This window comes from Carcharodon carcharias, chromosome 1, assembly GCF_017639515.1.
Source record: "Carcharodon carcharias isolate sCarCar2 chromosome 1, sCarCar2.pri, whole genome shotgun sequence".
Classification (NCBI taxonomy): domain Eukaryota; kingdom Metazoa; phylum Chordata; class Chondrichthyes; order Lamniformes; family Lamnidae; genus Carcharodon; species Carcharodon carcharias.
Genome location: NC_054467.1, coordinates 161575497 through 161600019, shown reverse-complemented (window position 1 = coordinate 161600019; position 24523 = coordinate 161575497). Strand labels below are relative to the sequence as shown.

The 24523-nt window shown below is 43.2% G+C and overlaps 1 protein-coding gene across 3 annotated transcripts in view; it reads right to left on the bottom strand.

Annotated features, from left to right (window-relative positions):
* Positions 1-24523, bottom strand: part of micu3a (mitochondrial calcium uptake family, member 3a) — a 168502-nt gene that overhangs the window by 67532 nt on the left and 76447 nt on the right. For 2 of the 3 annotated variants that reach the window (XM_041190688.1, XM_041190850.1), the window contains exons 5-6: positions 19825-19872; positions 18166-18248 (exon numbers count right to left, since the gene is read on the bottom strand). In XM_041190688.1, the coding sequence (XP_041046622.1) occupies positions 18166-18248; positions 19825-19872 (131 nt within the window). The remainder of the gene's footprint in view (positions 1-18165; positions 18249-19824; positions 19873-24523) is intronic. The other variant, XM_041190769.1, reaches the window with a different exon arrangement.

The following is a 24523-nucleotide window of genomic DNA, read 5'->3' as shown; positions in this document are numbered from 1 at the left end:
TGTGATGGGCTTCCACTCATGCCAAGCACATAATTAAGTGAATATGGATTGCTATCAGCAGCACCATCAGTCTTTTAAAACTTATAATTCATTAGGAACAGCAGCGGACCATTCAGCCTCTCAACTCTGTTCTTTTGTTCAATTAGATCATGGCTGATTTAGAGGCATAGAGCCATTTACTGGACAGAAGGTGGCCATTCAGCTCATCGACTACATGCCAGTTCTCCGCAGAGCAATCCAGTGAGTCCCATTCCCCTGTTCAATTCCCCCTAGCCTAGCAGGTCAAGTGCCTATCTCATTTCCATTTGAAATCATTGACTGTTTCCACTTCCCACCCTCATGGGCATCAAATTCCAGATCACTCACTGCATAAAAAATTTCTTCCTCATATTCCCTCTGGAGCTTTTGCCCAAAACCTTAACCTGTGCCCCCTAGTCCTTGTGATATCAGTTAGTGAACAGTGTTTTCCCTTGTCTACCTTATCCAAACCAGTCATAACATTGTAGACTTCTATTACACCTCCCCTCAATCTCTTTTGCTCCAAGGAGAACAACCCTTCCAACCTAACCTTCTTAAAATCCCCCATTCTTGGGACCATTCTGGAAATTTCTCCTGCACGTTCTCAAGGACCCATCAATCCTTCCTAAAGTGTGGTGATCATAAATGGATGCCATACACCAGCTGCGGCCTATTCAGAGCTTTATAAAGGTTCAGCGAAATGTCCCAGCTTTAGTGCTCAATGCCTCAATTTATGAAGTCCAAGATCCCATATGCTTTGCACACTATTCTCTCCATATATCCTGCCATCTTCAAACTTCGATTCACATGCACTCCCAGGTCCCTCTGTTTCTGCACTCTGTTTAGAACTGTGCCATTGGACAGAATTTAATGCTCTCCCGAGGAAAGTTTGGAGGTGGAGTGGCATTTAATCGGATGGGAGGGTGCCAGGTGAGGATCCCACTGCCTTCCTACCTCTGACCCAATTAAGTCTGGGGCAGGAAGCTTGTGCGAAGCCTTGCTGCCCCACTGCCAATTGAGGCCAATAAAGAGCTTATCCTGCTATCGCTGGTATTCAGTCGCCACACAGAAAGCATGAAAAGTAAACCCTGTCAAATGCACTCAGTGCCCGATCAAGGGGCCCACATCAGAAAGGAGGGGTGGGGGTCTTCTGAGAACCACTCCCCTGTCCTTGTCACTGATCTTCCCATCCCGCATCTCTCCCGCGACCCTCTTCCCACACTCACTCACCTGTGGCCTGGGGTCTCTCGCTGATCCTGGGCCTCTGGTTGATGCATCACTGGTGGCTTCCACATCTCCCACTGGTGCTGCCTACAATGCAGAACTCTGACTTCTGATTGGCTGACAGCTCTTGGTTGGTTGGGGGGTGGGGGGGCTGGTGAGAATACTGCTCCTAGGACCCTTAATCCTGGGGCATGCCCACTGCTGGCAGGCTTTCCCCCAAAGGAAGCGATGAGGGACTCTCATGGGCTCTCCAGTTGGCTGGTGAGATCCCCATCACCATAAGACTATATTGGCTTTCCTTATCTCTTCTGCATAAATGAATCACCTCATACTTTTCTATATTAAATTCCATCTGCCACTTGCCTGCCCATTATGCTAGCCTATGTCATGTTGCAGGTGTTTTGTATAGACTTCACCATTTGGCACTCCTCCAAGTTTGGTAAAATCAGTAAATTTTGAAATTCTACTCGGTAGCCCAGGATCCAAGCCATTTATATACATCACAAAAAAAGAGTGGTCCTAACACGGATCTTGTGGAATACCATTGTCTACCACAATCCAATCCAAAAAATAACCATTTACCAACTATGATTCGCTGTTTTCTGTCCTTGAGCCAATTTTTTTATCCAATTGGACACTGACCCTTCTATTTCATTAACCTCAATTTTGTTAACCAGCCTTTTATGTGGTACTTTGTTGAATGCTTTCTTAAAATCCATATACACAATATTGACCACATTCCCTTCATCAAGCTTCTCTGTTACTTCATCAAAAAATTCAATTAGATTAGTTAAGCACATCTGCCTTTTCCAAATCAGTGCTGGTTATCCTTAATTAACTCAAATCTTTCCATGTGCCTGTTGATTTGTTTTCACAATTATTGTTTCTAAAACCTTACCCACTATTGATGTTAAACGAAGTGGCCTGATGCTGCCAGAACTGTCCTTACCTGCTTTCTTGAATAAGGATACCACATTTGCCACTCTCCAAACCTCTGGCAACTCCCCTGTACCTAGGGAAGTTTTAAAAATTATGGTAAGCTCTACCACTATCTCCACGCCCACTTCCTTCAGCAACCTGGAATACAAGCCAACTGGACCAGATGACTTATCCACCCTAAATATAACCAGCTTTTCCAAGGTCTCCCCGTCTCAATTTTCACCCTATCCATTCCTTCTACTATCTCCAATTCTAGATATTTTGTCAGATTTATCTTCCTTAGTAAACCCCACCTATGGCACCACCCCGTGCCCACGCAAAAGATGTAACACCTGCCCCTTCACTTCCTCTCTCCTCACCGTCCAAGGGCCCAAACACTCCTTTCAAGTGAAGCAGTATTTCACTTGCATTTCCCCCAACTTAGTCTACTGTATTCGTTGCTCCCAATGTGGTCTCCTCTACATTGGAGAGACCAAACGTAAACTGGGCGACCGCTTTGTAGAACACCTGCGGTCTGTCTGCAAGAATGACCCAAACCTCCCTGTCGCTTGCCATTTTAACACTCCACCCTGCTCTCTTGCCCACATGTCTGCCCTTGGCTTGCTGCATTGCCCCAGTGAAGCCCAACGCAAACTGGAGGAACAACACCTCATCTTCTGACTAGGCACTTTACAGCCTTCCGGACTGAATATTGAATTCAACAACTTTAGGTCTTGAACTCCCTCCTCCATCCTCACCCCCTTTCTGTTTCTTCCCCGTTGCTTTTGTTTTTTCCAATAAATTATATAGATTTTTCTTTTCCCACCTAGTTCCATTATTTTAAAATACTTTTAAATCCTTTATGCTCCCCCCACCCCCACTAGAGCTATACCTTGAGTGCCCTACCATCCATTCTTAATTAGCGCATTTGTTTAGATAATATCACCAACTTTAACACCTATGTGTTCTTTTGTTCTGTTGTCTGTGACATCTTTTGATGATCTGCTTCTATCACTGCTTACTTGTCCCTACAACCACACCACCCTCCTCCACTTCTCTCCCCCCACTCAACCACCCCCCGCCACCCACCACCCCCCCCCCCCCCCCCCCCCCCCCCAACACACACACACACACACACACACACACGCACACGCACCCTAAACCAGCTTATATTTCACCCCTTCCTTGGATTCACCTAGTTCTGTTGAAGGGTCATGAGGACTCGAAATGTCAACTCTTTTCTTCTCCGCCGATGCTGCCAGACCTGCTGAGTTTTTCCAGGTAATTCTGTTTTTGTTTTGGATTTCCAGCATCCGCAGTTTTTTGTTTTTGTTTTTACTCATTAAGTATTCTAGTTTTGTCCTGTACCTCTAAGCATATATCATCTTCATTGCCCTTATTAGGGCCCACTCCACTTCTTACTACCCGCTTACATACCAGATGATGATTTTTGCGTTCCCTTTTATGTTGACCCACCATTCTGTTTTCATATTTGTTCCTTGCCAGTCTTACTTTCCTCTTCACCTTTCCTCTCAACCTATTCTATATGACCCGGTTCTCAATTGAAGAATTCACCTGACATGCATCATACACCCTCCTTTTTTGTTTCATCAAAATCTCTCTCTCGCTTGTTCTCCAAGGAGCCCTGTTATTGTTTCCCTTACCGTTCAACCTTGTTGAATGTATCTAGCTTGTACCTGAAGCATTTCCCCCTTAAAGATCACCCATTGTTCCATTACAGTTCTTCCTGTCAGTCTTTGGTTCCACTTTACCCTGGCAAGGTCCCTTCTCATCACATCAAAATTTAAAGTCCTCTTCAAATCTATACATTTAGCTTTATATAATTTCTTGCTTATCTCCATTACTTATCTAGATCTTATGATATGATGATCAATCCTATCCAAGTGTTTCCCCACAGCTGCTAGGTGCACTTGGCCCACCTCATTTCCCAGCAATCGATCCAGCAATGCGTATTTTCTAGTCGGGCCGAGAACATATTGAGAAATTCTCCCAAACACATTTTAGAAATTCCTCCCTCTCCTTACCCTTTACTCTAACATCACTGCAATCGATATTTGGGTAATTAAGATCCCCCCAATATCACCATTCTTTAGTTCTTACACATCTTTGCTATATCCCTACAGATTCCCTTCTTGCTTCTTAACTTTAACCAAATGGATTCTGTTCTTGACCCCTCAAGGACATTCCGTGTTTCCAACGCCACAATGCCTTTCCTAACCAGTACTTCCACCCCACCTCCCTTTTTCCTTCTCCTTTTCTGAACACTTTATATCCTTGTATATTAAGTGCCTAATTTTCACCATTTTTATGTTACGTTTCCATTATCACCACAACATCATATCCCTTACATAGATATTTGTGCTTCTAGCTCACCAAACTTAATTTCTGTGTGTATATATTTGCATTGTAATCCTGTCTTTGCATTTCCCATAGCCCTTCTTAGTCTGCTCCTATCTAATAAGGAAATACTTCCTTCTTTAGTACTGCCCAGCACACTCACTCTAAGCACCTTATTCACCTTTTTTACTTCTATATGCTAGTGCATTACCTCGTTATACCTCAGCTCCATGTTTCCATACCTAATAAAAAATTTTTCAAGCTGAGTCTTGAAGCTCTAATTCTCCCAGAATTCTCAGCTTTTGAGAGCAAGAATGAAATTTCAATAACTCTTTATGTTAAAAAAAAGTGCTTTCTAATTTCACTCTTAAATGGCCTAGCTCTAATTTTAAGATCATGCTCCCTCGTTCTTGATTCCCCCACCAGAGGAAATATTTCTCTGTATTCAGCCTATTGAATCCTTTCACTATTTTAAGGACTCCTTAATCTTATGCACTTGAGGAAATATTAACACTGATTCAGAAAGTGTCTTTATGGAAGTCTACTTGATGGGAAGCGCTAAGATATTCAAAAAAGTAGAATGGACACAAGCTTGGAAGTTATGAAACAGTGAGCCTGAAAATGTTTTTGTAGAAGAAAATATGACTTAATTGGGTTGAAACCATCCGACCTGTTTTCAGGCTCTGGCTGAGCACTGCACAAAGTGGGGTGAATTTTATTAGGTTGGTATGGTGCAGCTTCCACACGAGCAACATGCAACCAGCCGACCAGGATCACACACAGCAGCCGACCATTAGTGGCTTGGAGATGCAGGGCCTGTCCAATTCCTGAGCAGAGTTGACAACAAGGCGATGACCTTGTTGTCACCTGACTGAACAGCAGGTGCTGCTGACATTTTCAAAGGGTTGCCAGCCCTGCATGCAGTGCTGACTTGTTGCTCTGGACTGCAGGTTCTCCTCCAGGCTGCAATGCCAAGGCTGGAGGTCCTCTTCCCAAAGAATGGAAAGAAGGAATTGCGCACCTGACCAAGCAAGCCTGGATGGAGATTGCAGAAGAGGTCAGAAGCAGGTGGGGGGGGGGGGGGGGGGGTCACCCCTCAAACCTGCATGCAGTGCTGTAAATGGGTCAATGACCTCCTTTGCTCCGCCAGGGTGGGTCCTTGCAGGGGCTTGCATGTGGCTACACAGGATGGTGCATTAGATGGGGAGGGAGTTAGCACCCAGGCGGTGACAAGGTGTTGTGGTAGAAGCTTATACTTTCAAATGCACGGCGACGTCCCTGCGCCAGCCAGCCATATGTGTTTGCTGACCCCCACCACGTCCCTTATGAGCGGATGTTATGGAGGAGGCATTCATGGGCTCTCATCATGGGTCAAAAGGCTGCCACCTGCTTAAGTGTTGTGCTAGACTTAGTATAAAAACTAACAGTGTTCATTCTTCTGCTTGCAGGAGAAACAGGCCTATGTTAACTGGTGGAGGCGTCCCAGACATTTGTGCTCTGACCCTGACAGAGGCAGTGACCCTGACAGAGGCTGTGGCCCTGGAACAGGCTGGATCGCAGGTCAGCCGCATGAATGCTGATGGTGAAACAAGAGTGTCAATTCAAGAGAGTAAGTGCATGAGTGCAGGGATGCAAGGGTGCATCTGGGCGACATATGAGGCATGGTGCTCATGTGTCGACCACTGGACATATGGAACTCCAAATCAGGCATGGTTGAGGTAAGGAGGTGTGAAACCCTTAACACCTAAATGTTTAGTTCTCTCATGCAGGTCTTGGTATTCCCAAAGAACATGGAGCCATAGAGACCAGGAACCATCAGTCCATCTCTCAGGTGGAGGAGGGATTTCAGAAGGTGCACAGTCGCATCATTCCCCTGCATCTTCCACTAGTGCAGATATTCTCATATTATTGGGTATGCGCTCACAATTAGATTCAGGGTCACAAGCTGGTGACCATATCACAGACAAACCTGATGGAGGCTCTGACAGCCACGATCACTGACAGTCAGAGTACTGGGGAGGCCAAGCCCATGATGAGCCCAAGGCTGATGACGTACCCATGCAGGGACACTGGAGGAGTCCATCCATCCTATGAGTGCTGCCATGTCTCAGGCATGTGATGTGCATGGCTTCCTTCAGCGAGAGGCTGGCAAAACTCATGGAGAGCTAGATCCCACAGATCAGTCAGTGAATACCAAATCGATACACTGAACTGCATTCCATCACCTTGTCCATGAGTTCTACACAGTAGAGGCAAGGTGAGGCATCTGGAGTCTCCATCAGGTCCTCAATCTTCTCTGGTCAACAGTTACAGTCGTACCAATAAATCAATGTCACGCTTACTCTGGTTAGTCATCCATGCATTTCTTGCTACCATGGCAGATGTCATCCACAGCTTGCTTCTTCAATGGGCTCCTTGTGTTTGGTCAGCTCCTCAGCTTTGTCCCTACACGCTGTGAACCTGGGCTCTTGGTGATGGATTGCAAGATAAATGAAGTGACAGCAGGTCTGCATCAACCTAAGGTTGGAATGTTCTGCTCCCATTGGTGTCGGGGGTCATTGCGGTCATCAACGGACAATATGGCCAAAAATTGTTTTATGCCGATGTGAAAACAGTTTGCGATCTTCCACTCTGCCCGTCAATGGCAGGCTGCCTTTTCTACCACCGGACATCGTGAACGTCAGTTTAATACATGTGCATCTCATTATAAGCACTGCTTATCACCCCCCCCACGTTGGATCATCCGGGCACAGCACGCTGACATGTTTCACAACTGTACTTAAGTAACGTGCACCTGGTGAGCTGCACTTCGCTCGGAACTTCGAGGTTTGTTCACCTACCTATCTTTGGGCAACACTTGCAGATTTAAGTGCCAGGTTTCACAGGCAGCACCACATCACTTTTAGGGGGGCTCACAGGCAGGTCTCTACCTACTAGGCCAGCTATAAGGCCTGGGTGGCTTTTCAATGGCAGGGCAAAGGCTTGCTTGGGGAAGGGGGAGAAATGGCCTCAGGCAAAGGAAGAGGCTGCAGGGCGATGGCTGTACTGTGGAAGGGGTGTGTATGGTGGCACAAGTTGATCGTGCAAGTGGCCTCAAGATATGAGGGCTGAGGATGCAGTCTCCAGAGGAGATGCAGCCAGATGGAGATGTGAGGGTGTGTGTGAGAGAAAGAGTGGTGACGTCCCTTGAACTAGCAGTGAGTGAGATGCCAGTGAGTGTGAGATGGCCTTGTGAGTCCGTGAGTTTAGAGTGATGAGATGATTGACTTACCCTGGCGGCAGGGATGAGATCAATCATCCATTTTCTGCACTGGATGGCCAACATCCTGTGTGCAGCATTGGCACTAACCACCTCTGCCACCGCCTCCCAAGCTGGAGTGGTGAGACTGATGAACCTCCTGCGGCCAGAGCGGGGATACACTCTGCTTGGCTTTTCGGGCCATGTCTTCACTGGTGCCCTCTTGGGCTGCAAGCATTGAGAAGTATGCCGTATTCCTAACCACCAAAATCTGGTATTGCCTCTTCCTTTTGGTTCTTTCTTTCCCATTCTTTAATGGGATGTGTGTGTCGCTGACTAGGCCAGCATTTATTGCCCATTCCTAATTGCCCTTGAGAAGGAGTCGTGAGCCACCTTCTTTACTGCTGCAGTCCATGAGCTGTAGGTACACCTATAGTGCTGTTAAGAAGGGAGTTCCAGGATTTTGACCCTTCGACAGTGAAGAAACAGCAATATAGTTCCAAGTCAGGATGGTTAGCAGCTTGGAGGGGATCTTGCAGGTGGTGGTGTTTCCTTTTGTTTGCTGCCCTTGTTATGGACAGGAAGGGGATTTAAGTTAACAGCCCTGATTTCGTCTCTCTCCACCCGTCCGTAGAGATAAAGGTGTTTTAGACCATAAGACATAGGAGCAGAAATCAGGCCATTTGGCCCATCGAGTCTTCTCCGCCATTCAATCATGGCTGATAAGTTTCTCAACCTCATTCTCCCGCCGTCTGCCTGTAACCTTTGATCCCCTTACCAATCAATCAATCTATCTCGGTCTTAAATACACTCAATGACCTGGCCTCCACAGCCTTCTGTGGCATTAAATTACATAGATTCACCACTCTCTGGCTAAAGAAGTTTCTCCTCGTCTCTGTTCTAAAAGGTCTTCCCTTTACTCTGAGGCTATGCCCTTGGGTCCTAGTCTCTCCTACTAATGGAAACATCTTCCCCACGTCCCCAGGCCTTTCAGTATTCTGTAAGTTTCAATCAGACCACCCCTGATCCTTCTTAGCTCCATCGAGTATAGACCCAGAGTCCTCAAATGTTCCTCATATGTTAAGCCTTTCATTCCTGGGATCATTCTCGTGAACCTCCTCTGGACCCTCTCCAGGGCCAGCACATCCTTCCTGAGATACAGGGCCCAAAATTGCTCACAATATTCTAAATGTGGTCTGACCAGAGCCTTATAAAGCCTCAGCAGCACATCCCTGCTTTTATATTCTAGTCCTCTCGAAATAAATGCCAACATTGCATTTGCCTTCCTAACTACCGCGTCAACCTAAAAGTTAACCTTAAGAGAATCCTGGACTAGGACTCCCAAGTCCCTTTGCACTCCAGACTTGTGAATTCTCTCCCTATTTAGAAAATAGTCTATGCCTCTATTCTTCCTACCAAAGTGCATGACCTCACACTCCCCATGTTGTATTCCATCTGCCACTTCTTTGCCCATTCTCCTAACCTGTCCAAATCTTTCTGCAGCCTCCCCGTCTCCTCAATACTACCTGTCCCTCCACCTATCTTTGTATCATCTGCAAACTTAGCCAGGATGCCCTCAGTTCCTTCATCTAGATCACCAATGTATAAAGTGAAAAGTTGTAGTCCCAACACTGACCCCTGCGGAACTCCACTAGTCACCGGCTGCCATCTCCATTAGCCAGAGCCCTGCCTTAGAAATGAAAAGGGTCTTTGTGCCTTTCCTTGGAATTTGATTTCTGCAGTCACAGGGGCATTAGCGAGATCATTTTCTGAAGGTTGGAACTTGCTTTGGTGCGAGCTGCAACTAGTCAGGCTTAAGTCAGTGTAAAGCCTTTATCCATTTAAAAAAAATAAATTTATAAAGTAATCAGGATCATATATTCTTTTTTCTTCATGCCTTTTGGGCATGACATGCCTCCACTGTTGGAGAAAAAAAATGAATTCTATTTTTTAATGTGGTCTTAGGGAAGGAAGAATAGGAAGTGAAGAAATATACAGGCATTCTCTCATTCATGCTGGAACATCAGACACATAGCCAGCAGGGGAAATGGCAGTTCCCTGCTGCATTTTCATTTTATGGTTTAAACCCGGGAGCGTCTCCACAAGAACATTGTCCAGTCCTGGGATTTGGAAACATTTAGGTGGCTTGAAATTCACCTGCATGGGGAAGTCTATTCGGTGCTACAGTTTGGGCTTCCTCTGTTAGTGGCCAGGCATTCCAGCCCCCTGATTAAGTACCCTCAAAAGGGTCTGGGGATTTGACAGGATGGTCAGCACTCAGGGTCGAGTGATGGTCAAGCTGCTCTGGGCGATCGGCAGGGGAACCCTGGACATCTCACTCAATGGGTGCCTGGCCCTGGGATCATAGGGCTGAGTTGCTCTTTTCCAGCATAGCTTTTGCTTGACCACTTGAGTAATCTGTGCGCTCATCTGTTTGGACCCAGGCACTGGGGTTAGGCCGACAGTCAAGAGAGTTGGGTGCTTTAAAGGGACTTTGGCCTGGATGAGAGGAAGATGGCCTTTCTGCAGGGGCAGATATGGTTACAATGCAGTAACATGGTGGGGAGTTATGGATCATTTTACATAGGGTGGTCATCTTTGTCTGGTCACCTTGCAATTCTGCATTATGGTGGGTAAGCCTGAAAGGATAAAACTCCGGAAGCTCTCTGGGAGTTTGTCCGGCTCAGACACATATAGTGCCATGTCCTCTGACAGATAAGCTTCAGTCGCAAGCAACCCTTCATGTTCTGCTGCACTACCCATTGGGGTGTTCTTTGGGGGACTACTCAAATGAAGCCCTACTAGACCAACTGGCTTGCCTCGCTATCTCCAACATTCAGATATGGAATGGCCTATTTTGTTGCAATGAGAACACACTGGTCTCTGGGAATTCTCCTTTCAGGCTACAGGGGGCTTCTTGCACCCTTTTTGGGTTTTCTGAGTGGGAGGCTTTCCTATCTAGGGGCTACTCTGCTTATCTTTTCAATGCTCATGGGTATGTTTTGGAAAGGGTCTGCCTGAGTTTATAGGCTTATGGGTGGGGTCATAGCTGTCCGCTTTGACAGCTGCATCTCTAACTGTGAGGATCCTCTGCTCCTCTAGGTGTATTTGCAGGTTGGAGGGAAGGCAATTTTTGAATTACTCCAACAGTACTAGCTCACTCAACCTCTCATAGATGAGTGGGATTCTTAGGGATCTTATCCATGGGTTGAATGCTACTTGTTGCGGCTGTTTGAACTCAATGTAGGTTTGTGTGGACTTCTTACAAGCATTCTGGAATTGTTGGCGATATGCCTCTGGGTCTAACTCGTAGGTGTTTTGGATGGCCGCCTTGGTTTGCTCATAATTCAGAGACACATCAGCAGACAGCATAGAGTAGGCCTCTTGGGCTCTCCTGGACAGCTGTCCATGAATTAAAAATGTCCAGATATCTGAGGGCCTGTTATTTTCTTGAAGGTGGTAAATAATGAACTCCCCATCACTCTCGTCAAATTTGGGAAGGAATCTTGCATACTTGAAGGCCTCAGAAAGTGGTTCTGGGTTAGGAGGATAAGAAGTGCTACAGGGTAGAGAGAGATTTTCCCTTGCAGCTTCCAATTGTCTGGCCTCTCTCTGCCTTTGAGCTGCTAGCTCCATTTCCAATTTTCAGAGCTGGAATTCTCTTTCCCTTTCCTTTGCTCTCTCTCTTTCCTTCTCTCTTTCCTAAGCTTCCCTTTCTCTCTCTTGCTCTTTCTTTTTCCCTTTCTCTTTCTCTTTCCGCCTCTCTTTCCCTCTCCTGAAATTCTAGCTGCAATTTAAGCTTTTCCAGCTCAAAATTGGCTGGGGGCTTCAGAGGCATGATTGAGCTCTTCATTTAACTGCTCTACTGGTAACGTGAGAGGCAAACATTCTACCAATGACTGGATCAGTTCATTTCTTTTGATTTTGCTGGGCAATTTTAACTGTACCTCCCTAGCTACAGCTTTCAATTGCTCTGTGTTAAGAGTGCCAAAACTTCACCATTTAAATTCCCTTGCTGAACAAACATATGTGGATCAAATGTTGCCATGTTCTTAGTGTTAGGGAAAAGGAATTTACTGTGGCAAGCTATTTGTGCTTTAAAATTTGTTTCATCTTATCTTCCAATTGGCTCTTTTATATCAAATTTGACTCATATCTTAACTTGGGCTCTAGTCAAATTCAAATTGTTTTTTTCCAGGGCTTGAGCTCCCAATTTCTGTTACGGATGGGAAGGAGTTTAAGTTAAAACAGCCTTGATTTCACCTCTCACCACCCGTCTGTAAAGAGAAGAGTATTTTTGATTTCCCCCTTTATATGTTGTGGCGTATTTTCCCCAACCCTTCAGTTTCTGGAGTGATCCAATCCTCTATTAATAACCCCACAGCAAACTCGAGATAGGGTAAAATAAGAGGGTTAGATTATTTTACACACACTCAAAAACACACAAGGGGGATCGCAATGTAACCCCCGGCACTTTCACACAATAAAAGAGGGATAAGGGAAAGAAAGAGGTACAGGACAAAGACCACAGACAAAATAAGTATTATTGTTAATGTGAGTCCAGAGTCCAGAATCAAGAGTCCAGTGGTGTATTTTTTAAATGGTCTATTTCTTCAGAGAGGTTAGCCGGCTGAAACTGATGCAGGATGATCCACTTTTCCAGTAGTGCTGACTTCCATGATGGGAGCAGCACACACAGTGAATCAGTCTTGCAATAGGCACTGGTACAGCAGTTCAGGTGTTCCAGTAGAAAACAGTGTAGATGAGGGCCGGGCAAATAAATCTGGACAGAACTCTGTTTCTGCTGCTGCTTTGTTGATGGGAGATGACAGACTGCCTGGATTCAGCTCCATAAGGCAATATTACAGGTTCCATCAGCTTGTGGACCAAACAAAGCCCTTCTCTTAGTGCTGTTTTCCTTACTGAAACACAACAGACAAATTGATGTGAAAGGACTGTCAAGTGCTTTCCATGCAAGCAGATTTTGAAAATTTAATTTTGGTTTGATGTTTCATTGTTGGTGGGGGCAGGGGGGTCATGTGACATAACTCCCACTTCTTCCCCTTGGCTTGGGAAAAGGGTGTATGTTCCTGGTCTGGATTCTTGAGATGGTTAATATTGCATCCATCAAAAGGTTTCAGTGGTTTCAGGGCCCCTTAGTCCTCGCAGATGTATCATCTTCACTGGCCAGAGCTCTGTCTTAGAAAGGAGCTTTGTGCATTTCCTTGGAATTTGATTTCTGCAGGCACAGGAGCATTGGTACCTATTTAGAGATAATGAGATCCTTGCTATTTTCTGAAGGCTAGAAATTCCTTTTGCGGGAGCTATAGCTAGTCAGGCCTCAGTCAGTGTAAAGCATTTGTCTAATTAAAAAATATAATTTTATAAAGTAACTGGAATAATGTAGACACAAAACACATCTGGTTCATTAATGTCCTTCTGGGAAGGAAATCTGCGGTCCTTACCTCATCTGGCTACATATGACTCCAGATCCACAGCAATGTGGTTGACTCTTAAATGGCCTTTGAAATGGCCTAGCAAGCCACTCAATTGTATCAAACTGCTACGAAGTCAATAAGGAATGAAACCGGGCGGACCGCTCAGTATCGACTTAGGCATTGGAAATGACAACAGCAAACTCAGCCCTGTCGACCCTGCAAAGTCCTCCTTACTAACATGGGGGGGCTAGTGCTAAACTTGGGAGAGCTGTCCCACAGACTAGTCAAGCAACAGGCTAACACAGTCATATTCACGGAATCGTACTTTACAGGTAATGTCACAGACACCACCACCATCACCATCCCTGGGTATGTCCTGTCCCACAGGCAGGACAGACCCAGCAGAGGTGGTGGCACAGCAGTATACAGGTGGGAGGGAGTTACCTTGGGGGTCCCCAACATCGACTCTGGGTCCCATGGCATCAGGTCAAACATGGGCAAGGAAACCTCCTGCTGATTAACACATACCATCTCTCCTCAGCTGATGAATTAGTACTCCTCCATGTTGGACACCACTTGGAGGAAGTACTGAGGGTGGCAAGCTGCAGAATGTACTCTGGGTGGGGGACTTCAATGTCCATCGAGTGGCTCAGTAGCACCATTACTTACTGAGCTGGTCTTGTCCTAATGGACATGGCTGCTAGACTGGGCTTGCAGCAGGTGGTGAGGGAACCAACAAGAGGGAAAAACATATTTGAACTCATCCTCACCAACCTGGCTGCTGCAGATGCATCTGTTCATGACAGCTTCAGTAGGAGTGACCACCGCACATTTCTTTTGGAGATGAAGTCCAGTCTTGACATTGAGGATACCCTCCATTGTGTTGAGTGGCACTACCACTGTGCTGAATGGGATAGATTTCAAACAAATCTAGCAACTCAAGACTGGACAACCATGAGACGCTGTGGGCCATCACAGAAGTAGAATTATACTCAACCATAATCTGTAACCTCATGGCCTGGTATATCCCCAATTCTACCATTACCGCAATGCAGATCTACCCTGGTTCAATGAAGAATGCAGGAGGACATGCCAGGAGCAGCACCAGGCATACATAAAAATGAGGTGTCAAACTGGTGAAGCTATAACACAGGTCTACTTGCATGTCAAACAGCATAAGCAGCATGCGATATACAGAGCTAAGTGATTCCACAACCAATGGATCAGATCTAAGCTCTGCAATCCTGCGACATCCAGTCATGAATGCTGATGAACACTTAAACAATTCGCTGGAGGAGGAGGCTCCACAAATATCCCCATCCTCAATGATGGAGGAGCCCAGCACATCAGTGCAAAAGATAAGGCTGAAGCATGTGCAACAATCTTCAGCCAGAAATGCCGAGTGGATGATCCATCTCAGCCTCCTCCGGAGGTTCCCAGCATCACAGGTGCCGGTCTTCAACCAATTCGAATCACTCCACATGATATTAAGAAATGGCTGAAGGCACTGGATACTGCAAAGGCTATGGACCCTGAAAATATTGCGGCAATAGTACTGTGACTTGTGTTCCAGAGTTTGCTGCGCCCCTAGCCACGTTGTTCCTGTATAGCTACAACATTGGCATCTACACGGCAATGTGGGAAATTGCCCAGGTGTATCCTGCACACAAAAAGCAGGACAAATCCAACCCTGCCATCAGTAAAGTGATGGAAGGGGTCATCAACAGTACTATCAAGCAGCACATGCTTTGAAATAATTTGCTCACTGAAGCACAGTTTGGGTTCTGCCAGGATCACTCAGCTCCTGACCTCATTATAGCCTAGGTTCAAACATGGACAAAACAGCTAAACACCAGAGGTGGGGCGAGAGTGACTGCCCTTGACTGCAAGGCAGTGTTTGACCAAGTGTGGCATCAAGGAGCCCTAGTAAAACTGGAGTCAATGGAAATTTGGGGGTTGGAGTCATACCTAGCACAAAGGAAGATGGTTGTTCTTGTTGGAGGTCAATCATCTCGGCTCCAGGACATCACTTCTGGAGTTCCTCAGGGTAGTGTCGGCAGCCCAACCATCTTCAGTTGCTTCATCAATGACCTTCCTTCTATTATAAGGTCAAAAGTGGAGATGTTTGCTGATAATTGCACAATGTTCAGCACCATTTGCGACTCCTCAGATACTGAAGCAATTTATGTTTAAATGTAGCAAGACCTGGATAACATCCAGGCTGGGCTGACAAGTGGCAAGTAACATTTGCGCCACACAAGTGCCGGGTAATGGCCACCTCCAACAAGAGAGAATCTTCCCATTGTCCCTTGACATTCAATGGCATTACCCATCGCTGAATCTCCCATTATCAACATCCTGTGGATTACCATTGACCAGAAATTAAACTGGACTAGCCACATAAATACAGTGGCTATAAGAGCAGGTCAGAGGCTTAGATGAGGGCAGCAAACACATGGTAGCTAAATTTGCAGATGACACAGAGATAGGTAGGAAAGTATGTTGTGAAGAGGACATAAGGAGGTTGCACAGATATAGATGGGTTGAGTGAGTGGGCAAAAATCTGGCCGATGGAGAAAAATGTGGGAAAATGTGAAGTTGTTCACTTTGGCAAGAAGAACAAAAATCAGAGTGTTACTTAAATGGAGAATGACTGCAGGTGCAGTCACAGGTGCAGAGGGATCTAGGTGTTCTCATGCATGATTCACAACTGTTAGTATGCAGATACAAGAAGTAACTAAGAAGGCTAATGGAATGCTATCCTTTATTATGAAAGAATTGAACATACAAGTAAGGATGTTATACTTCAATTTCCCAGGGCATTGGTGAGACCATATCTCAAAAACTGTATGCATTTTTGGTCTCCTTATTTAAGGAAGGGTGTTAATGCATTCGAGGCAGTTCAGAGAGGCTTACTAGATTGATACCTGGAATGAGTGGGTTGTCTTATGAGGAGAGGTTAGGCAGACTGGGCTTGTTTCCACTGGAATTTAGAAGAGTGAGGGGTGGCTTGATTGAAGTATAAAGATCCTGAACATTCTTGACAAGATGGACATGGAAATGATGTTTCCTCTCGTGGACAAGTCCAGAACTAGGGGACACTTTTAAAATTAGGGGGCATACTTTTAGGCCAGAGATGAGGAAAAAACTTTTCTTTCAGAAGGGGATGTGACTTTGGAACTCTGCCTCAGAAGACGGTGGAAGTGGGGTCATTGGATATTTTTAAGACAGAGGTTGATAGATTCTTGCCAGGCTAGGGAATTGAAGGTTATTGGGGGGTAGATGGGAATGTGGAATTAGTAACACAAACAGGTCAGCTATGATCTTATTGAATGGGGGAGCAGGCTTGACGGACTACTTCTTCTCATATTTTGTATGTTCGTATGAATCCTGTGGCATGTAACTCAACTCCTGACTCCCCATATCGGTCCACCCTCTACAAGGCACAGGTCAGGAGTGTGACGGAATACTCTACTGGCCTGTATAAGTGTAGTTCCAGCAACAAAAAGCTTCTCACCATCCAGGACAAAACAGCCCGCTTGATTGGCACACAATCAACCATTTTAAACGTTCACTCCCTCCACCACCAACACACAGCAGCAGTAGTGTGTGCCAACCACAAGATGCACTGCAGCAACTCACCATGGCTCCTTCTATAGCACCTTCCAAACTTGTGACCTCTATCAAGGGCAGCAGACACATGGGAACACCACCACCTGCAAGTTCCCCTCCAAGCTGCACACCATCCTGACTTGGAAATGTATCCCTGTTCCTTCACTGTCGCTGAGTCCAAATCCTAGAACTCCCTCCCTAACAGCACTGTAGATATACCTACACCACATGGACTGCAGCAGTTCAAGAAGGCAGCTCACCACCACCTTTTCAAGGGCAATTAGGGATGGGCAACAAATGCTGGCCTATCTAGCGACCCTCACATCCCATGAATGAAAAAAAAATAGTTTTTCGTTCACATCTTCTGGGCATGACAATGGAGAGACAATATAAAATAAAGGGTACAATTCTAAAGGGGGTGCAGGAACTAGGATCCTGGGTGTATATGTGCATAAGTTATTGAAAGGTGCATAAGAGCAAGGAGGTTATGTTGAACTTGTATAAGACTCATAAGAATTGCGTAAGACAGTTAGGCCTCAGCTGGAGTGTTGCGACAGTTCTGGGGGTCGCACTTAGGAAGGATGTGAAGGCATTGGAGAGAATGCAGAAAAGATTCACGAGAATGGTTCCAGGGATGAGGAACTTCAGTTATGAAAATAGATGGAAGAAATTAGGACCGTTTTCCTTGGAGAAAAGAAGGCTGAGAGGAGATTTGATGGTGGTATTCAAAACCATGAGGGGTCTTGATAGATAGGAAGAAACTATTCTTACTCATGAAAGGATCAAGAACAAGAGAGTAATTTAAAGTAATTGGCAAAAGAAAGAAAAGTGATTCAGAACAAAATCTTTTTCACACAGCGCGTGGTTAAGTTCTTGAATGTGCTGCCTGAAAGTGTGGTGGACACAAGTTCACTTGAAACATTCGCACTGTTTTCTGAAGATGAAGAATGTGCAGCGTTATGGGGATAAGGCAGGGAATAGCACTAGAAAAAATGCTCAGAGAGCCGGTGCAGACACGATGGGCTGAAGAGCCACCTCCTGCACTGTAACAATTCTGTGAATCTGAAATATTTGACAATACAACTTTGTCTAATGAGGGAGTGCGTGTATTTATATGAGAGAGAGAGAGAGAGAGACAGATATAATGACTAGTGAGAACAATTTTTATAAGTCTCAGAAAATTTAAATTTAACTTCCACAGCATTAACATGATACAAGGCCTTTAAGGAAGAATTCTTGATCATTATCAAAACTGGTCATCATTATAAGCATGAGATCCATATGGAAGTTCAAAAAAAATGTCTTCACTAAATTGCAATAAGATAAAACTGGGATCCAAATAGAGTGTAAAATACATACCACTAAGAACTCCTTCTTGTCCACCATTTCATTGCCATCAGTATCAAACATGTTGAAAGCTATTTTAAAACCCGCGTGAGGTTCTGCAACATATATGCAAAATACAAGTACATTAATTATAAAAGAGCAACAACAGATATGTACAAAATGTATACCTCATGGTTCTGTGCCTAAATTCCTTTTCACGTTGTATAAATCTAGTCATCAAAGGGACCAATATTTTTATTGATAGTGTTTAAAATATTAAATAGGCATTTATGGTATCACAGTAATTTATATCCATATATCACATTTAACATAGTAAAATGTTCCAAGGCATTTAACAAGAGTGATGTCAATGAATTCATGTCTATCAATTCATAAGGTTCTAGCATAAATAATTACAGGTAAATATCATTAAAAAAGTATAAAATTAAAATGCAAATTATGATATGAAACAGTAATGCAAAGTAAGATTTCTTTAGGTTTAAGTTTATGATGTTAAAATCTACCAAAAGGAAGCATGATCTAAAAGTAAGACAGAGAAACAATGTTGCTAAGTACAGGATATACATGGACCAAACTGTTTTCTCCTTCATGTCCTTTGGTTTACATTAATTTCCTGCTTCATTGATGATATCTTATCGAAACTGAGTGTTTTCGTTTCTTAGAAGACATGCTGCTCAGCTTCCAGTGCTTAAAATTATATTCAATTTCTCAGAAATACTACCAAGCATTAAAAAAACAAGCAGCACCATTTATATAGTGTAATTAATATGGAAAAACATCCCAAGTTGCTCTAATGCAAAACAGCTTTGCAGCAAATTTTCCTTACTGTCAATTGGGGATATACAGATGAGAATAAAATTAATAAGTATCTAATGTAATAACAGATTTTAGAACAGTTCCAAAGGAATTAATTGAAATACATAGCAACCTGTTAATAATATGGATGTAATTGAAATACATAGCAATCTGGAACAAAAAGACAGCTAAACACTCATCAGAAAATAAAAAAATGTATCCCAATATAGAACTGGTCAAAGCAAAGAATAAGAGAAAAAATAGTCCCAAAATGCAATAAAACAAACTGGAATGCAGATGGCAGATGAATTAGTTTTGAAATTGTTGTTGTTTAGATTCAAAGGCTTCTAAGTCCCTAGAGGAAGATGAGTCATTGAAGTTTGCAGTAAGCTTGGTTGGAACAGTGTAGGAGACCAAAGATGGAAAAGTTACAGGGACCATTTTTCTGTTTACTTTGATTTGTTTTATGATTCCTATTACCTCCTTTTTCAGTTTTGACAAAGGCCTCCACCTTAAACTTTAACTATTTTTTGTCTTTTCAGACATTGACAAATCTGCTGCGTACTTTTAGCATTTTCTGTTATTGCAACAGTTTGAAACTAGGCTAGTATCTGGCAGAAAATTTTAATGTATAAAAATGAGGTAATTACTGAAATAATGGTCTTGCAAATTAAAAATGAAAGTTGCTAATGGCTTATTTTTGTACTTCAATCTCAACTTATTGTCGACATCTTAACAAAGATTAGAAGCATGCAGCTGTGAAAATTGCTACTGTATTGTTTACTTATATTCATAAGCAAAATGTTAACATATAGAATTCTAAAATATGCACAGCATCTTAGTTAAGATTATTAAACATGCTACTTTCAGACTCACTTGTTAATATGCACAAAAGAAATAAATATTCTGTGTAGGCAATCAGACCTAAAAAAGAATTGGAGAAAGTGGCATTTTTGATTATTTTGAAATAAGAAAAAAATCAAATGCAGGTTTGTTGGCATAAGAAAGAGAATGTTTCAAGTATCACTATTCATCACAACAATAATGGAGTAAATGAGCCAGACACTATCTCCCAACATTTTTCAGGATTGTACTGAGGATATTATGCTGTAAGTAAAAACATTCAGAATCAAAGTTTTTATCCTTTGGGAATAGTCTCCTATTTAAAAGAAAACTGAAGATGATAAAGTGATTTGTTGAGGTTAAATGGTCTTCTACCTTACAATTTGTTGCTTGTGTTCCCTAAAGCACAAAGAAATAGAGAACAAACATAATTGACCTTTTAAGTGGTTACAAACTCAAATAAAATTGAGGTACCTCTGTGACATTCACCTCCAGATAAGATGCTTCTTGGATTTTGATAAGAGGATGTAAAACACCCTTAGGTAATCACTCAATTAATGTGAATACTTTTTTTATTTTGTTTTTATTTGTTTTACAAAGAGATTGCCATCTAACAAAGAGAAGAACATCTGTTGGGTAACAAGTACCTAAACATGGAGTAAACTATCTAACAGTCTGAAAGCATTTTGCCCTTTGTTGTAGTAGATTGTGACCTATGCTCAGATAGTTCTGGTTGACTGCATCGAGTGTTATGGGAGAAAGATTTTGAAACGGTCACAAAAACACAAGAGGGACTTCCAGCAAGACCACAAAGATGACAGAAAGGTCACTGTGGAGGAACCTGGAGAAAAATTAGATAGAAAATATGCACGTAGATTGAATTTGTTAAAAAAAAGGAAAAGTTTTACTCCTGCAGAGTACATTTTAATACTAGAATCAAGCTGTTACACGAAAATATAAAAATGGCCCAAAAATCCCAGAGTTCCTGTTCCACTGCTGGAATTGTGGTGGTGGAAGGTCACTGACTCTGCAGGGTATCAATCCTGTTCCAAATCAAGAGGGCAGGATTATTTAAACATTGGAGCAGGAAGCCCATGACCATAGAGGCACTGCAGAGACATTCAGCCAATGAGATCCTGAAAAGTTGGACAAGAACCTTGCTAGTCTAAAGGTGAGAGCTAAACACCCATAATGGGCTGAAGGTTAAAGTTTAAAAAATGTATTCCCCAAATAATGTTGCCCATTCTTAGGGAATCAGTTTTCTCTCTCCACTATAAAAACAGAAAAGGCTAGAAATACTCAACAGGTCTGGAAGCAACTAGTGGGAGAGAAGCAGAGTTAACATTTGAGGTCTGTGACCTTTAATCAGTTCCAATGAAAGTCACAATGTGAAATGTTAAATAAATTCCTCTCTCCATAGAGGCTGCCAGACCTGTTGAGTATTTCCAGCATTTTCAGCTTTTATTGCTGATTTCTAGCATCTGCAGTAGCCCTTCATCCCAGGATTGAGTCGAGTGACATCTCCCTGAAATGCTTTTAACACAATTATATCCTTTTTCAAATAAGGAGACTAAAACTGTACACAGTACTCCAGATGTGGTCTCACCAAGGCCCTGTACAGCTGCAGTAAAACTTCCCTACATTTATATTCCATTCACCTTGCAATAAACGCCAACATGTTATTTGCCTTCTTAATCACTAGTTCTAAATGCATAATAACTTTGTGAATCACATACCAGGGTACCCAGATCCCACTGCACCACCGAGTTCTGCTATCACTCCCCATAGTATACTGTGTTTCTGTGGAGATCATGAGGTGCACTGATAGCATCCTTACCTGTGGGCCAGAAGCTCTGAGTTCAAGTCTTCCTTCAGGACTTGATGGCCACGGAAGGCCATGTATGCATAACATGGCCAAAAATGTTCATTATTAGCCTGATGGCAGATGTTCAAGAGCAGGGGAGTTTCCTAGTCAGCTATGCTACAGAAGGCAACAGTAAACCACCACAGTACCTGCCAAGCATAATCATGAACCAATCCAATGGAAGTCCATGGTCACCAGTGCCCTCTTAGGCACGGTGCCTGGAGGAGGAAGAAGAGGACTGCTTTCCTATTCTTCCTAGGAAAGTGGACAAGTTCACATTTTGCCACGTTATGGTGCATCTGCCAATTTTTTTTTATCCCTTTGTAGACTCTTTACCTCCTTTTGACAACTTAGTTTTTTGTGCCTTCGGCACATTTAGCATTTGGTCCCTTCATCCAAGTCATTGATACAGATTGTACATAGTTGAGACCCAGCACTGGCACTCTGCTGGTTACAGCTTATCAAACTGAAAAAGACCAATTTATCTCTACTCTCTGCTTCCTGTTTATTAACTAGCCCTGTATCCATCCTAATATGTTACCACATACACCATGAGCTCTTATGTTGTGTAGTAACCTTTGGTGTGGCACTGACAGAGAGATACACTAATGTATATAATGTTATTGGAAAATATTTGTTTTTAAATAGAGGTTCAGTCTGTGTGAATGTTAAATGGATTAAAGCCTGCTAATCTGGGTGTTTTGATGCATAGAAAGAAGTAGGATTGAAATGGTAATTATATAAACATGGGGACAATTTGCATTTTTAAAAAGAGCAAAGAGTGGGAGTGAAAGCTTGCACCTAGCTAGGAGATACCAAGCAAAATGTTTATATTACTAATAAAATTGGTACTATGAAAGGAGTTCAAAGGGCCTGGTGATACAATGAGAATTTGTATTCAAGGGGGAGGCTAGGTAAACTGGAGGGACCTGGTGTATGTAGGGCAGAGGCATGTAAGATCTAAGCCTGTAAGCCTACAACTGTCTGCAAAGGAACCGAATTGAAAGGAAACTAATTTTGAATTCGTAAGGTGAAAATGCTTTTCCTGGTGTCTGCTTAAAGTCTATGGATTATTGTTGCCTTAGTGGAGATTAATTTGGGAATTTATTAAAAAGTTATGAAAGTAGTAATCTGCAGACATGTGTATGTGTTTAATTCCTTGTTGTAAATTAACAAATGTTTCATTTAGTTTGATATAAAAAACCTCTGGAGGCTTGGTGGTTTATTTCTGAATTCAGAGTTACATCTCAAACATACCAATTGAAAATATAGGTTAAAGTTTCCCTCTGGGATTTTAAATAGCAGCCTTTACCAACTGCTGTTTCATAACAGCACCTTATCAAATGCTTTCTGTATATCCAAGTACACCACAGTTACAAATTCCTCTTTATCCACCTTACTTCTTACTTCCTCAAAGAACTCTAATAAATTAGTTAAACATGATTTCCCTTTCAAAAAACATGTTGACTCTGCCTTTTTAATTTCTTTTCACATGATGTGTGCATCACTGGCCAGGCCAGCCTTTATTGCCCATCCCTAATTGCCCTTGATAAGATGGTGGTGAGCTACCTTCTTGAACCATTGCAGTCCTTGTGGTATGGTTAGGAAGGGAGTTCCAAGGAATTTGACCCAGTAACAGTGAAGGAAAGGCAATATATTTGCAAGTTCGGATGGTGTGTTGCTTGGAGGGGAACTTTCAGGTGGTGGCGTTCCCATGCATCTGCTGCCCTTGTCTTTCTAGATGATGGAGGTCATTGATTTGGAATGTGCTGTCATAGGAGCCTTGGTGAGTTGCTGCAGTGCATCTTGTAGATGGTACACACTGCTGCCACTGTGCGTCAGTGGTGAGGGAGTGAATGTTGAAGATGGTGGATGGGGTACCAAACAAGCAGACAGCTTTGTCCTGGATGGTGTCAAGCTTCTTCAGTGTTGTTGGAGCTGCTCTCATCCAGGCAAGTGGAGAGTATTCCATCACACTCCTGACTTGTGCCTTGTAGATGGTGGACAAGGTTTGGAGAGTCAGGAGGTGAGTTACTTGCCACAGAATTCTAGGCTTCATATCTCTTGTTGTAGCCACAGTATTCATATGGTTGGTCGAGTTCAGTTTCTGTTCAATGGTTGTTCAGAGTGACTTTAAACAGAGGCTTTAATCAGTTTCTTTCAATAAACTCAGAATTATTGAGTTATTATAAAACAGAACTTTTTAAAACAAGTTACAAGAACTAGTTAACACAGTTTGTAATCTGGAAATTTAACTATACATCCCTTTGAAAATACCCCAGCACACACATACACACAAACAAACAAAGACAAACAAATATGGTCTGTAGAGATTGGCAGATGAAGAAAAGACTTATAAAAAGGATAAATTCGCAGGGTTCAGATGTCGATATTGTGCTCCCTCATGTGAAGATTGAAAGTAGACTGATGTGATAATAAATGGCCAAGTTGGATTTGTCCAGCTTTTTGTGGACAGGACATACCTGAGCAATTTTCACATTGCCAGGTGGATGCCAGTGATGTAGTTGTACTGGAACAGTTTAGTAAGGTTAGTTCTGATGCACAAATCTTCAGTACTGCTGTTGGAATATTGTCAGGGCCTGTAGCCTTTGCAGTAAACAATGCCTTCAGCTGGTTCTTGATATCATGCGGAGTGAATTAAATTGGCTGAAGAATGGCATCTGTAATGTTGGGGACCTCAAGAGGTCTATCCTCTAGATGGACTATCAACTTGGCACTTCAGGCTGAAAATGCTTCAGCCTTGGCTTTTGCACTGATGTGCTGGGCTCTCAATCATTATCCAGAATGGGAATATTTGTGGAGCCTCCTCCTCCATTTAGTTGCGTAATTGTCCACCACTATTCATGA